The 15,690-nt window shown below is 42.6% G+C and overlaps 2 protein-coding genes across 3 annotated transcripts in view; one reads left to right on the top strand and one right to left on the bottom strand.

Moving 5' to 3' along the window:
• LOC6609157 (exostosin-1) overlaps nt 1-15,690 on the bottom strand; it is a 64,795-nt gene that overhangs the window by 5,339 nt on the left and 43,766 nt on the right. Inside the window, exon 5 of the mRNA XM_002033823.2 lies at nt 14,861-14,980. Coding sequence (XP_002033859.1) covers nt 14,861-14,980 — 120 coding nt within the window. The remainder of the gene's footprint in view (nt 1-14,860; nt 14,981-15,690) is intronic.
• On the top strand, nt 4,145-9,020 carry LOC6609159 (lamin-C). 2 transcript variants are annotated; one of them, XM_032717209.1, is made up of 4 exons: nt 4,145-4,702; nt 6,982-7,576; nt 7,650-8,455; nt 8,521-9,020. In XM_032717209.1, exons 1-4 carry the CDS (start codon nt 4,302-4,304, stop codon nt 8,639-8,641), a joined length of 1,923 nt encoding a protein of 640 aa, XP_032573100.1. In that variant the 5' UTR covers nt 4,145-4,301; the 3' UTR covers nt 8,642-9,020. The 2 variants fall into 2 exon arrangements, with proteins under 2 accessions (XP_032573100.1, XP_002033861.1); XM_002033825.2 differs by having other exon boundaries at nt 4,146-4,702; nt 7,650-8,372.

The following is a 15,690-nucleotide window of genomic DNA, read 5'->3' as shown; positions in this document are numbered from 1 at the left end:
CTCCTTTTTGCTGCCGTACGGGTTTATTTTGTTTTAAGATATTTTTAATTGAAGCTTTTGGCAAAGGGTTACTTTAGCAGTTTGCAGGAGATTAATGAATGTTTGTGCTTCAAATGAAAAATGCAGCTTTAAAACAGAAAAGTTTACTTTTAGCAGAGATAGATTTTAATTAAAAGCATCGAAAGCATAGATGCTTGTTGCCAAAGGAGATTAGAGCTTAAAATATATAAAACATATTGTTAGGTTTCATAATATAAGATTTACATGTGGTACAGTTTGGTTAACCTATTTATTTGTACTTCAGGTATCTTCACAGGTTTTTTTTTTGCTAATCAGATTTAGGAGACACACTGCGCTGCGACTTACATAAAAGCATATATGTTTACAAATTCAATTCTGCTGGGTGATGGCATTGCAAAAGTTTTCGTTTCCTGTTCTTTGGCTAGCAATAAGAAAACGTCCGTTTCGTTTTCTGCATACTATTTTTCTTAGCATACTTCTTGGGGTCTCTCAACTTGGCTGCATCTGTGTATGTGGTGTGAGTGTATGTGTGTGTGGGTGGGCGTGGCAAGCGGGTTAAAAGTTGCAAGCTGTGCAAAGGCAGCTGCATACATAAAATGTAGTTCTCTGTTGGCCAGGCTAAAAGTTGCACTCAGTGACACCCAAAACACTCAACATCCAAAATACAACAAAAAAGAGAAAGAAAAAAATTGAGAAAAAGGCGAAACTCCGTCGAAGACAAACACTAAATTAACTTATGCAAGTAGCTAAAAGAGACATGAACACAGAGATAAAAATGAGATAAAAAAAAGAAAGGAAGTAAAAAATGGTATGTAAATGCTTGACATCAACTTCCTCCTACAACTTTCGTTGATTAAAAATTAACAAACGTCGCAAAGTGCAAAATTAAGCAAACAAAATACGAAAGACGTACAACATGGCGAACGCGTATGTATAGTTGACTTCACTTTTAATTGCCATAAATAACTCCGCATCTCCACTCAATTATGGCGCAAAACTTTATGAAAATCGAAAAATAAGAATCCCTCCACTGACACGTAAAAATATTTAAAAATTGAAGCACGCTCGACGCCGATACGCAAACAATTTTACCCTTTTGCGGTTTTTGGCTTATGGCAATTAAACAAAAACGGCAACAAATCGCTAAACCAATTTCGAACCGAATTCATTTTATACATATTACTTTTGTGTTTTTTTTGGCCATATATTTTATATGCGCCATTCGGACGTGTTTTTGCACAGAAATTTATCGATCTAAACTTGTTGACCAACGTTAATTAAGTGCGATTCCAGGAGCGTAGTGGGCATGGTTTTTTTGGGGGGGCTTATGCGATGATGTGTAAATACGCGGGTTGCACAATACTTTGGCTTTGTTTTTGGATTAGCGAGAATTCAAATGATTTTATGTTGGAAATGGCGGGGAGTAAGCTGCTAAATATGCAAAGTAACCGATGAAAAATTCACGGATTTCAATATTTATTTATTTCAGATGTTCTGTGCAAATAGAATAATATCCTTGGGAATGTTCTATTTTGGTTCTAATAATTTCAACTGTATCTTATTTCGCTTAGTTTTCATGGCCTAATAAAGCATTTAAATTTGTTTCAAAGTTAAATTCGTTTTATTTTGAGCAACCTAAGCTCTGATCTGCGATTAAATTCGCCTTGATTCCTTCAGCACCTCTTCAGCTTAATCGGCAGCAATTTGGCTCTTGGCGTTCATCATCTTATAACGTCATTTGCCATGACTTCAAACTTTAAGCTGACGATGATGTCATTATTGTTGGCAAACTTCGGAGCTGTCGCTACAACGCAATTGAAAATATAAAAAAAAAAACCAAAACAAATGCCGAAGTTATGAAGCTGCTTTGACAAATTCGAAAAACAAGCAAAACGAAAAAAAACCAAAAAATATATATATATTCAGCAAAGACAAACAAGTTTCGACCAAAAAGAGAAGCTAACTTTAATTTTGTTTGATTTCAGTTTATTCGGTGTATCTTTGTGTATGCTTTATTCAACGATAGGCGCAGCAGGCCAATATAGACAAGCAAATGTAACAGAAGGCAAATAAATGCCAAATAAATATTTATTCGCAGGAGTTTGCACAAATTAAAAGCCCTGCGGGCAACTTGTTTGTTTATTTGTCATTTCTTTATTTTTGGTTAATCGATACTTGTTGTGTCAAATGGCGTGCCAGAAGGTTTTCCATTTCGTTGCGATGATAAAAACGTTAAATAAAAGTGCAAAAGATGCTTGTTACAATTACAGATACTTTAACAACAGAACTATAAACAACGTTTTTTTTTACTTGCTGACTAGAGATACTCGTACGCACTTATATTTTTTTTATTTTTTATAAGCTACCATTCCAATGAGTACATTTCCCTTTGCCCTTATTCTTATCAATTTGTAATCTTAATCCCCCAGCTATTCATCAAGCTAAAAAAAAAACTCAGCTAGAATACTTTGAAGACAAAAAAAAAAAAAGAACGCAATAATAATAAAACCAAACAAAGTCCAAATGAGACAACAAACACAAACATTTAACATCTGGTTAGGCTTTAATGCTCGTTTTTTCCGCACACACAAACGGGCTCATTAATTAATTTTAATTAGCTAACGCTCACAGCTTACAAACGGATCATAAGTATAATTATAATTTCGAAAAGGGAAGTGGCGAGTTTGGTTAAGAAAATAATTTCAACGCTCGTTCATGATTAAAAATAATTCGGTGACGTCACAGAGAAGCGGCTACGTTTTGGAGGTCAGTGCTATATACTCGGTTTACTTTTTTCTCCGTCTTTCGTTGTTTTTTTTTTGTCGTTTTTCTTTTGCTTGGCTGACTCTCGGGTGGTGACGTCACGGGCGTCGTTAACATTGCACGAGAAGTTCACATATTTTCTCACAGCGTGTGGTGAGACAGAGAATTTCAAAGCTCTCTAGTTCTCTCGCTCTCATTGCGATTCTCAGTAGCAAAATAAAAAACAGTTTGCCGGCTATTTTTTGCATTTGAAAATAAAAGTTGGCAAAAGGAAAAAAAAACAGCTCTGACACTTTTTAAGAGCTTATTTATTTATTATGAGTGTGGGGCATCTACAAAAGCGGTACAGTAAACACAATGTCAATAAATATTTCACTTATGACATGTTCACACTACGCCAAGCCGTTTTCCACCAACCACCCAACCACCAACCACCAGGAATGTTATGTACTGGTGCTACTCCCAGTCGTATTTCATAGTTTTGGACAAGTCACTGGGCCATAATTGACCCGCCGCTGATCGATAAGCTCGAGTGACACATTGCGCATTCGAACTGTGGGCCAAATGGCACGGAATTGATGATATGTGGGCGTTCATTGTGGTCGATTTTCATGTGTCGCAATCTCTATTAAGGGCCATTCATTTATGCGGCCAACCAAAGTCGAACAAATCATAATGAAAATGTGTGGCCAACGGGCGGAATAATGAAATGATGCCAAAGGGAAATGGCGTTAAGCAATGTTCAAAAATATGCATATATGGTTATATTCCAAAGTTACAAACTATTTTCTAAAGTTTACTCCATTTCTTTTTCTAATTTGTTTCTAATTCTGTATCACTTGGCCCGTTCATTAACCTTGGGCATCTCAATGAAGATCTTATTGAAGATTGGAATGCATCGCTGGGATTCCGCCTAAAGGTACAGTGCAGCTTCTTTAAATAGAACGCTGTACGTTAAATGTTAGCACCTTACATAAACATGTGTTTCTTACAAATTTCTTTAATGTTATATTAAGACATGATTTTAAAGATTTTTAAAGATTTTTCAGAGAAGTGAAACAACATGTAAAGAACTTGTTTTTGGGACCAGTTGGTTGTTTGTTAGTTGTTCGATTTCTATTTAGAGCTCCAGCGGCACAAACAGCTGTACATAGGAAAGCCCAACAACACTTACGAATGCGAATGGGAAAGCGAATGTGGTGTAAGGCGAGACAACAATAATAATAAAGCCAAAAGGTGAGAGCGGAAAAAAATAGAGAGAGCAGCGCCGCATTCGTGTTGTATTTGGTTTTTTATGACCGCTGCCGCCGACGTCGACTAAATTTTGTCGATGATAGCCGTTCGCTTCGAGTCAAAGTTTCAGTCAATTTTCAGTCGTCAAAGCAGGCGGACGTGCAAGCGAAGAGTCAGAATCAAACGTCTGGAAAAATATTGAAAGAGTCTTGAGAGGGTTACGTACTTAACTTAGCTTAACTAGCAATTCGCACCTCGCAAAAAGAAAAGAACACATTGCAATAATGTCAGCACGCCGCGTCACATTGAACACACGCGTTTCGCGCGCCTCCACCTCCACGCCGGTGGGCGGTGCATCCACCTCGTCAAGGGTGGGCGCCACCTCACCCACCTCGCCCACGCGCACCAGCCGCCAGCAGGAGAAGGAGGAGCTGCAGCATTTGAACGATCGTCTGGCCTGCTACATCGATCGCATGCGCAATCTGGAGAACGAGAACAGCCGTCTCACCCAGGAACTGAATCTCGCCCAGGACACCGTCAACAGGGAGACCTCCAATCTGAAGGCGGTCTATGAGAAGGAGCTGGCCGCCGCCCGCAAGCTGCTCGATGAGACCGCCAAGGAGAAGGCCAAGCTGGAGATCGATATCAAGCGTCTGTGGGAGGAGAACGACGAATTGAAGCCCAGGTAAAGCTCTAAGACGGCGTGTTCAGGTTTGGGCTCGAAATTGGTAACAGCGTATTATCAGCCAGTGATGTCATATGTACATATGTACCAATGCCGGGCCACTGGAGCGCGAGACACAGACAGAAAATGGGGGCAACTTTGGGAGCCAAGAAAGTGTGGAATCAATAATGCACAGCACGAAAAGCAGCGAAATCTTTTCAATTTGTAAAGTGGGAGAACAGTCAGTCGTGATTTCTAGAAATATCAAATTGTTTTTTTTTTTTTTAACTCTTTTTTGCATTTTGTATTGGAACAAGCGTAATATATAATTATTTCTTAGGGTACAGTTGACCTAGAACTTTAGTTGCAGCTATGTAGCTTTGCGAAAACAATAACAAATTGTTTTATTTATAAGTGTATTTCATTTTTCAGCTAAAATGCAAGTCATTCTCACATTTAATGATATAGTATTCATATGAAACATTTCAGATAAGAGAGAAGAGTTTTAGTTAGATACAAACTTAAGTTTCCATGGTTGTTTTCTTTATATGTAGGGAGTGACAGAGACAGACAGAGAACGGTGCAGACTGAGAGCGAGCGAGGCCGATGATGTCATGCCAAAAGCACATTTCGAAAGCCACGCACATGGGAACTCTCTCGACTCTTTCGCTGTTGTTTATTTTTTGCATTTACACTTCCAGAATTCTCTGGGCATTTTTATGCAAATGTTTAGTTCTCAGCTAATGAGAAATAACCAAAAAAAAAAAAAAAGCAATGAAAATCAAATAAGAATCGAAATACCGCCGTAAATCTCAATGAAGGTTACAAGACTATGATGTCATATGGAATTCAGTTACAGATCCATTTGTAATACCAGTTTCTGGTGTGTTGTCAGTTTGGTTGCTTAGTTTTTCCATTTGCGAGATTTCCGTTTCGCGTCGTTTGCGTTATCAGGCAATATTTATTTTTGGTATTTATTGCGCGATGAGGCCCAAAGCTTTTTTAATTCATAATAGCCACAGTTTGTTGTTTGTGCGTTTTGCAACGCGTTAACGAAGTTAAGAGTTGGGATAAAAAGATATTGGGATTTATGATTAGATACGATAAGATTGCAGCAGAATTATGGAACTTGTGATAAAAGATTTCTCTTTTGTTGAGTGTCCATATTGCTTAAGCTATTTTCATTTGTGCTTAATTATTTTACATTTTTTTTAATAGAATTTAGAAAGCCAAATGTATTACCATATTTCTTCTTTGGCGACAATAGCATACATATGTACAAACAAATTGGGTCAGCGGAAGGAATTGGGGAGGAAAAATTAAACTTTAACACGCACACACACACAAAACGCAAAAAAAAAGGGGAAATAAGGAAAATGTAGAACGCAAACAACCTTGAATCTATTTTGTTTTTATATTTCCCCATTTTTACACAACTTTTCTTGATTAGCTACGAAAACTGTTTACATTTTCTCGTTGCAACAGCAAGACCTAAAGAAAATCGCTAAAACAAAATGGAAGATTTTGGAAAATAAACTTTCAAAAATGGTCAAAACAATCGCCGTAAAAGGCGCCAAACTATATACATAATTTGAATTACGTTTTCATTGAACGCATGACATGCAAAGTCAATTATTCCATAGTTGAAATCATGGCATTTGTTATAAAAATTCACTTAAAACGTGCCGACCACGCGAGTTGCCGATTGACAACCAAAATTGATATCCGAAAATATGCAGGGATTATTTGTGGAATTTTCGTAGCTATTTTTTATAGCGAGTTGGTTTTTGGCTAAATAGAATTTCAAATACGAAAAATAAAAGGCGCTCATAAATCAAAGGGGGGGAGGTCGCAGGGGAGTGGGGGAACTGGTCAGAAATAGCCGGGCTACTTTATGCTAATGGCATGTGACGACTTCTCCCAAGGCAAACAAAAACCTCGAAATGTTTGAGTATTTGATTCTTCTATGGAGGAGGATCGATGAACGAGTTTCCAAGCGACTATATCATTTAAATAAATAAAATGAATAATACATATGCGAGATAAAGAGAGCGGTTTAGCTTTCGCAAACAAATGTGAGTCGCAATGTGACTCAGTTATAATTATACAGATAAGTGACGTCATTCAATAAGCACATGTAGATAGAAGCCAAAAAACAATTGCTCCTATGAACCGCCTAAATTTCTATAAGGGATTACTCAGGCAAATGGGCTGATCAAAGATTAATTTAAAAGGTTCTGAGATCTAACTTTGCCATAAAAGATTATTCATTTTATAACAATTTCTATTTTAAATTTAAGACTCGACAAAAAGACGAAGGAGGCTAACGTGGCTGAGAACAATGCCCGCCTGTATGAGAACCGCTACAACGAGGTCAATAGCAAGTACAACCAGTCATTGGCCGATCGCAAGAAGTTCGAGGATCAGGCCAAGGAGCTCGCTCTGGAGAACGAACGCCTGCGCCGCCAACTGGATGATCTTCGCAAGCAGCTCGAGGCGGAGACGCTGGCCCGCGTCGATCTGGAGAACCAGAACCAGAGCCTGCGCGAGGAGCTGGCCTTCAAGGATCAGGTGCACACCCAGGAGCTCACCGAGACCCGATCCCGTCGCCAGATCGAGATCAGCGAGATCGATGGCCGACTGTCGCGCCAATACGAGGCCAAGCTGCAGCAATCGCTCCAGGAACTCCGTGATCAGTACGAGGGTCAAATGCGCCAAAATCGCGAGGAAATCGAGCTGTTGTACGACAATGAGATCCAGAACCTCAAGGCTGCCGCCAATAGGGCTGCCCAGGGATCCGCTCATGCCACCGAGGAAGTCCGTCTCATGCGCACCAAGATCGACGGCTTGAACGCCAAGCTGCAGAATCTGGAGGACACCAATGCTGGCTTGAATGTGAGTACTGCAATTGGCAACCTGAGTGTTCCCCTTGTGATTTTAATATTGACATTTTCTCATTTCCTAATAGTCACGCATTCGGGAGCTGGAGAACCTCTTGGACACGGAGCGCCAGCGCCACAACCAGTACATCGCCTCCTTGGAGGCCGAACTGCAGCGTATGCGTGACGAGATGGCTCACCAGCTGCAGGAGTACCAGGATCTGATGGACATCAAGGTGTCGTTGGATCTCGAGATTGCCGCCTACGACAAGCTGCTGTGCGGTGAGGAGCGTCGCCTGAACATCGAGTCGCCCGGACGCCCGACTACCGACTCCGGTATCTCCAGCAATGGCAGCCACTTGACCGCCAGTGCCAGTTCCCGATCCGGCAGGGTCACGCCCAGTGGCCGTCGCTCGGCTACACCTGGCATCTCTGGATCCAGCGCTGTGAAGCGTCGCCGCACCGTGATCGATGAGAGCGAGGATCGCACTCTGTCCGAGTACTCGGTGAATGCCGCCGCCAAGGGAGATTTGGAGATCATCGAGGCGGATGTTGAGGGACGCTTCATCAAGCTGCACAACAAGGGCACCGAGGAGATCAATCTAACCGGCTGGCAGCTAACCCGCATTGCCGGCGACGAGGAACTGGCCTTCAAGTTCTCGCGCGGATCGAAGGTACTCGGCGGTGCTAGTGTCACCATTTGGTCCGTCGATGCCGGTACCGCACATGATCCACCCAACAATCTGGTGATGAAGAAGAAGTGGCCGGTGGCCAACTCGATGCGATCGGTGCTGGCCAACGCCGACAAAGAGGTGAGAGTCTTGTCCATATACAACACATGCGGCACTTGCGACATCTGCCGCCACTGCAGACACCTCGAATTCGTGCTCGACCAGTACGATATGCCATAGACCTCTGCACATTTCGACTATAATTTACGCTATATCTTTTGCCTTTCAGGATGTTGCCAGCTACGACCGTGTCCGTGCTAACGTTTCCAGCCACACCTCGCGGCATCGCAGCAGCGGCACGCCCAGCACGGGCTTTACCCTCGGTTCCGGAGCTGGCTCCACTGGCGTGAGGAGCCTCTTCTCCCTGCTCTTCTAGGCGGGACCTTTAACTTCGAATCGGACTGGCTTGGCTTGGATCCTAAGGCCCAGCCAAACAAAACACAACTCACCGCAGAGACTCACAGACTCCTAGCTGCACATTCAAACGACACACAGATCTGTTCTGCATATCAAGCTAATTGTGAAACTATGTACAACAATCAAAACTTGTTCAACTCTTAATGTTAAATGTTTAAGTGACCTTAGTTCATGTCTTTGACTCTATGCGTCTCCTATGTTTAAGTAAGCTTTTTCACGACTCTCTACTCTCTCTCTCTCTGTTATTTATGACGAGAACATGCATTTTGGTAAAAATACAAAAATAAACACACAAATAAATGTAACAAGAAAGTTGGCTGGAAAATCAATTAATGAGATTTAGCCGTGCGGTCGCTCGCGTTGATATCTTTCTTGCGAGGAAGCCAAATCGGCTTAGGCCAGTGGAAAACTTCTTGAGATGCTGTCGCGGCATTTTGCACTATCTAATGGACAGGTAAGTGGGGGAAATTAACTACAAGAAGTCGGGTGGACAGGTGCAGCTGGGAGCAAAACTGTGGGCTAAAACCGAACGAGGTCAACGAAAAAGTTTCGCAACTTTACAACTTGAAAATAAATTAGGTTGGATCAGTGGGAAAGGTCGAGCAAACTGAAGCAAAAGTTTTTAATGGAGCAAATATACAGCTTGGGGCAGTTGTAGAAATATACTATTAAACAATTCTAGGGTTGCCATTCAAACTAATAAACGACTCGGCAGTTTCCCATACAAAAATAATACTTAGAAATACATATTTGCTATCATAGTCGGTACTACTAGTTCGTTCTTACTAATCTCAAGAATACTAGAAGGCGTCCCACTGTTCCATCTGCATCCTTTGGCTTACTCCACAGGAATTAGCATTGCCAGGACGTAGAAGAAGATCCTTCCACTTGGCGCCGCCTTAGCCAAATTGCGTTATCTATTGCCCAGCCATTTCGTGCAGTGCATGAGCAGCCACTAAGGCAACTTAGCGGCGCTTGAGTGAGTGCACGATTCAATGGAATGAATGCGAGAGAAAGGCGGCAGAGAAAGGTGAAAGCGGTTGAGACGGCTGAGAAGACTGAGGAGGGGGCTGAGAAGCGTTGGCGGGCGGGCAGACAGTTGACTTCAAAGTAGTTTTCCTTGGCAAAGTTTTTTCCTCCTTGGCGCACGTTTGCATGCGCATAATAGGATTAGTCAAAGTAATAAGTTGTTTTTCTTCCTCCACTTTTAGCTGCTGATGCTACCTAGATTCCTGCCGCTCACAGGACCTGCTTTTGCCGGATTGTTGCCGCTTTTTCCCGGCCAGGCGGCGAGTGGGCGTGGCCAGTGTGCCAGTGCTTTGATATGCACGCCTCGATGAGACAAAGCGGACAGGTGAGGTGTAGAAAGTTTCTTTCTTTTGCCATCTGCCTGCGAGTATGCAACATATTATGTTGAAAAGCAAAGCCACAAAGCCAAAAAAAAAAAAAATAAAAGACAAATAAAATACCAGAAACAAAGTGCGTTAAGTCTGCATGGGAAAATCCAGAAAAGGGGTTTTCCAGCTTACAATCGAAATCTCAATCTAACGCATAACAGAAATGAACAAAAAATCTGTCGGTATTACAGGCTTAAGTTTCTCGATTATAAATATATTCCACAAAGATATGACTTATAATTTCGCTTACTTTTTCACAGTGCACACTCGGTATGCAGAACATTTCGAGAACAACCCAAACTTTTGGCTTATTGTGGTTTATTTAGTTGTTTTGTGAATTTTTGTGACCATTTTCGAACTTTTAGCAGCTTCCGCTTTTCGTCTCCCTGTGCAACTCGAGTGCATGGCACACGCTTATCGGTCACATCCATTCGACCCCAAATCACACACACTCGAGCACACAAAGAGACTTTTGGGGCTTAGGCCAAGATTTTGGGGCCACTGTGGGCCGACAGTAAGTTCGGTAAGTGGACTTTGAGTGACCTTTTTTGTGGGGATTCTGTGGGGATGGCCAATCGGCTCCCGGGGCTGGCTGGCACACACAGATTGGTCTACTGGTTGGTTGCCGGGTTGGTTAGTCGAAAGTTCAACACACAATAAAATTATGCAAATCTTGGGATCAGCCGCCTACGATTTCCATTCATCCAGCTGCAGACACACACACACTCACACACGGACACACATATATTCTGCGGCCTACGCACTTAGTTTCCTTTCGAAGGATGTTGTAAAAGTTCGAATGTGGTCTTACTTTGGGTTCAATTTTTGATTTATTAATTGAAATAATTGGGGATATCAGAAAAGGGATTGGCATTGGGATTGAGTGCCAAAGTGTCGAAGGAATTGATTTGTGCTTAAAAACCGAAGAGGCTAAGTGGAATATTCTGGTTTTTAAATGCTTGGATATGAGCAAAAAAAGAGTTGCCACCTTTTATGACATATTAAGCACAATCTTAGCATTGCTTTAATAATTTATCAAAGTTGGGCTATGGTGTAAATTTGTTTTCACTTCGCAAAATTATCACAATAACAACCAATTTAATTTTTACCTGTACTGTCCTTACAATTTTTCAAGATTTCCAATCACACCTAATTGATTTAACCAAGACAAACCGCTTAATTATATAATTTGCGTAAGATGACATAATTTGGGTCAAGAGTGACGCTATTCACCGTCTAATAAAGGGCATGGCCATCGAAAACAGAGCAACTTTCTCGATGAGATTCGGGATGTGTGTGCGTGGCTGAAGCGTCTAACAACCCAAATAACTGCTTAATTTGTTTTTCCTTCAACCCTTGCCATGGAAAACCCCTACTGAAATTCACCTTTGCTGTTTGCTTGCACAGCAGCAACAATAACAAAAGCAATAGCAACAGCAGGCGATGAGGGTAAACAAAGGTTGACCCGAACCCGAACCCAAAACTCAAACTCGAACCCAAAAACCGAGAAAACCGCCTTGAAACCGTCAGCTGGCTGTTAGTTTGTTGACTTTAATGGACCAGTTTTATGGTAGAGGAGCGAGTGGCAAAAGGATACGCCGGAAAAACTGACACCGCCTGGTCACATGCGGTTCAACGCCCAGAATGAGCAGATTCTCCAAACAAGGCCAGTTGAGGCAGCCGAAATTATTTGCCACTTTTTCGTATCTCTGGGCTTTAGAGGGTTAAGAGCGTTCTGGGCTTGTTTATGCCTAAATCAATTTGCCGCATGAACGGGTCTTAAGTGTAAGCGAAGGGAAAAGGATTCCCCCAAAGACCCACATCCCCCGGAACGCCAACCCATTCATATTCATACGTGTCCCGGACTAAAGGATTATTAGGAACTTTCCGCTCCAAAAGTGAGACGTGAGTGGCCAACCTTACCAGGGCACGGATGTGGCATGAGGGGCGTCGAAAAAATGTGCAAAATTAATAATAACAAATTATAAAGGCATTTCCCGCTGAGACCACGCCCTGCCAAAGAGGGATTTCTGTACTGTTTATATATATTCTTGAATTGTTTTGCCCCGGGCCAACAAAGCGCACACACACACATCAAGTATTTGGGCCATCTCAGGAACTCTTCTGCATATTAAAGCCGCAAAGGAGGCGGTTGAAAGGCGGGCGGATAGACATGATGTTTGACCCTTGTGGAGCTGCATTCCTGGCCATATGCAAAATGTGGGTCAAATAAGCCAGAAAGGATTGTGCACACACACGGCCATTACGTGATGCACGTGCCACACCTCAGCAGGTGGGCGTGGTCCGATGTCTCTGCCTGCGCTTTTACCCTATCCCTATTCCCAGCCCCCCTATCCCTCCTGTCGAAAATGCCACAATTCATCTTTTTAATCGCGACCCATAAATCAAATGTGCCTCGCAAAAATGCAGGCCAAACGTAAAACTTGTGCACAAAAAATTCTGTTGCATACTTCGTGGCGCAATTTAAGTTTTACAGCAAAATCATAGAGGGAATAGTCTACTCACTAATTGCACACAAAGGGTTTCATAAACGCGAATCACGCATTAGATAAGTATATATAATAAAATAGCAAAACTGAGATACCCACACAAAAATATATGCAATATATTCACTCATTGATTTAACAATATTCGTTTGAAAAACGATTTGCTTAATTATGGAAATTGTCATAAATCTTCAACCTGTGATGCCTGTGGGCAGCAGGTCGATCAAAACCCAATTAACTTTACTGCTTAACGAACCAGCATCTGCCCCTCACACCGACGAATAATAATTATTGGAGAGCAGGCCAAATTAGTTGGCCAAGTGTGAGGAGGCGGGGGTGGACTGCTTTCACCTTCCGTCACATAAATCAAACTAAACTCTCTCTATGCGTGTCGTCCTTTGTTGACCATGTTCTGGTCGATTGTGGACCGAGTCGTTAATTGCCTTGGCAAACCCACACCGTCCTCGTCCTTTCGTCCTTTCGAGGCGGTCACAAGGTACAGTAAAAATATTTGTGTTTAATTTGGTTACACACATTTTGGTTGCTGTAACTGCAAATTGATTATTACTAGCCAGAAACGCTGGCAAATGACCGAGCCAAGAGGCCAGCGCGGGTTCAGGGAGGATCAGAAGAAGTGGAGAATCCTGCCAATGGAGCCGCAATCTGCACAACTCTCGGCTACCCATTTCCCTTGCCGCTCCATTGGGCTGCGGTTTTTGTCAACGAGCGGAGCGACAGACACGACGACATTGCAATGTTGTCGGTCGTCATGGGTTAACATAGCTAGGTTGCTCTGTACAAGGGTGTGGACGCACTGAGAGAAAAAGTTATAGAACAAATCCTGAAACTATCCTGACAGGACTCTCAAGAAGTTCTTTAAACATTAGTTACTTAAAGAAGTCGTAAACATTTAGCGTTTGCAAGGCTTTATAACTTTCTAATTAGAGCGATGTACCTTTTGTTATTTCAGTACTACATTCTTTCTCACTGAATGAGCATGCAAAAGATTCGCCACAATCGCGAATCTGGATGCGTACTGGGAGTCAGTTGTCTCCGGTTTCAGTTGGCAGCTCCAGCTTGCCCCCGCCCACTCTCTCCCCGCGATGATTACACAAAATTGAATGCCGTGCATCCTTGCCGTGAATGTGTCTACATCTCTGCACGATGCTCCCTGTCCCTGGCTGTGTGTCAATTTGAGTGTTGAAAAGTGGTCTCCAGTGGCGGCGGTTTAGTTTGCTTTTCGCGTCTATACCCAACACCCCCTCATCCCGGAAAACGCAACCCGCCCTTTTGGCATTTTGCTACTCTGGTCTTCTACGATGTGCGTGTGTGTGTGTGGAGAATCGCGAATTTCTGCTTGCCATTTGTGTGCAGATAACTTTGTTGTTCGCTGTTTGTTGTTTTCCGTTTGCATGCCCGAGAATGTGCGGAATGCGTGTGTTTTATTTATACACCCCCACCCATTTGCCATTGGGCCACCTCCCACTCATTTGCCACCCCCCAACTTTAGGCATTCGGTGGGCGTTTTTGGCAAATGTATTCCAAACTCAAATTCAATGGCTACGCAAAAGTTTTGCTACTTAGGGTTTAAATGTATCTGGCAGATACACTTGGGCAGTAGTTTTCTTGTACAAATCGAAAACCAGGCTCTGTCAGCCATCGATGTTTTAAGATTGCCAAAAAGGATTTATGCTTACTATTTAGATACAGTAAACGATTCTATATTTCAATAGGTTGATCTATTTAAACTCATTTAATTGAGTTTAAAGACAAAGCACAAAGTAGCTCGAAATATTTTCAAACTGGCCTGCCTTAAAGGAATGTATTTTTGAAAGTTATATTCACACATCGTAAATACAAATAAAAGTTAAAGTTCGGTACGCTTAATTACAGCACGCAGTGTGCCAAAGTCCGGAACACGAGACCAAGTTGTTGCATACTCGTAGTTCCATCGACCAAGTTGCAAGTTTCCGGGTATTCGATGCCCAAAAACCCCACCTCAGAGTCGCTAAGTAGAGCAAAGAACATACTCGTTACTTGTTTCTTGTCGATTGAGCGAACCAACAAAAGCCGCAACAACTTGCCAAGTAAGTTCGAGTTGCTATTTGGAAACCTCCGAACCTTCGAGCCCCAGCTAACAGCCCCCCTGTCAAAGTTCCATCATCATCCTCCTGCTATCCAAGTTATCAGCCGCAAATAGGCGGCGTGTACACATGCAAATGTTCCCCGGGAGAAACTTAGCACTCACCTCGAATGTTGTGAAGACGATTTTCTCAATGGATCCGAAGTAGCGTTCCCACAGGACCTGCGTCTGCTGGCGGAGGGCGAAGATGCGTTCCGCCGGTATGGAGCGCACGATGTCGGGCACCTATATATATGTAAGCGGGAGAAATGGGGGAAGAGAAGAGAAGAGGAGCGGGGATTAGAGATGGGTGTAACCAGTGCTGGCGTAATCCCAGCTTAATAGATGCAGCTCATCCCGGCACCTGAGCAACAATGCATTAATTTAGAATGCACAGCTTAATTGGTTAAAGGGTTACGGGCAACCACCCACAGGTGCCATTCATCATAATTGCAGGGCAGGAGTGGTGCTCACACTATTGCCCCACTAAATTGCAACGCCATAAAGAGTTTGCCCAGCCAGTCGGATAGAGTCGAGTCGAGTCGAGTTGCGAGTCCGTGCTCAAGTTTCCTGCTCAAGTTAGCTTAATTAATAGCATTTCCTGCCAATAAACTACAAAGGCAAACATGCCAATGGACGGGGACAGGAAGTGCAAGGGGAAAAAGAAGGTGGAGGAGCAGGAAAAGCAGCTGGACAGAGGTGGAGGTGGGCGGTGATATCCCAATGGGCAGGCCAATTGGCAAACATTGTGCCAAGACTTTGTCGCGAATGAAGTGCGACAGCAGTGAAAAGTTCACAGAGAGCAAATATCGCAGGAATCTTTGTACTTTTAAATCACGACAAAGTTTCTAAAAAGTATGCTAAGCAGAAATACTTGCTTCTCTCGAATCGGAGAAAGTCCATGTCTTATAAAGTTAGTGGCTGAAATAATTTTCCGTCTTATATATTTATAGTCA

Source organism: Drosophila sechellia, chromosome 2R (assembly GCF_004382195.2).
Source record: "Drosophila sechellia strain sech25 chromosome 2R, ASM438219v1, whole genome shotgun sequence".
Taxonomy (NCBI): domain Eukaryota; kingdom Metazoa; phylum Arthropoda; class Insecta; order Diptera; family Drosophilidae; genus Drosophila; species Drosophila sechellia.
Note: the sequence above shows the minus strand (reverse complement) of the source record. Positions and strands in the feature narration are given on the sequence as shown.

Excerpts from the sequence above, each read along its gene's own strand:
- LOC6609159 (XM_032717209.1), top strand. The coding sequence starts at position 4,302 with ATGTCAGCACGCCGCGTCACATTGAACACACGCGTTTCGCGCGCCTCC. Across the intron at positions 4,703-6,981 it reads AACGACGAATTGAAGCCCAG|ACTCGACAAAAAGACGAAGG; the intron begins GTAAAGCTCTAA and ends TTTAAATTTAAG. Across the intron at positions 8,456-8,520 it reads CTCGAATTCGTGCTCGACCA|GATGTTGCCAGCTACGACCG; the intron begins GTACGATATGCC and ends TTTGCCTTTCAG.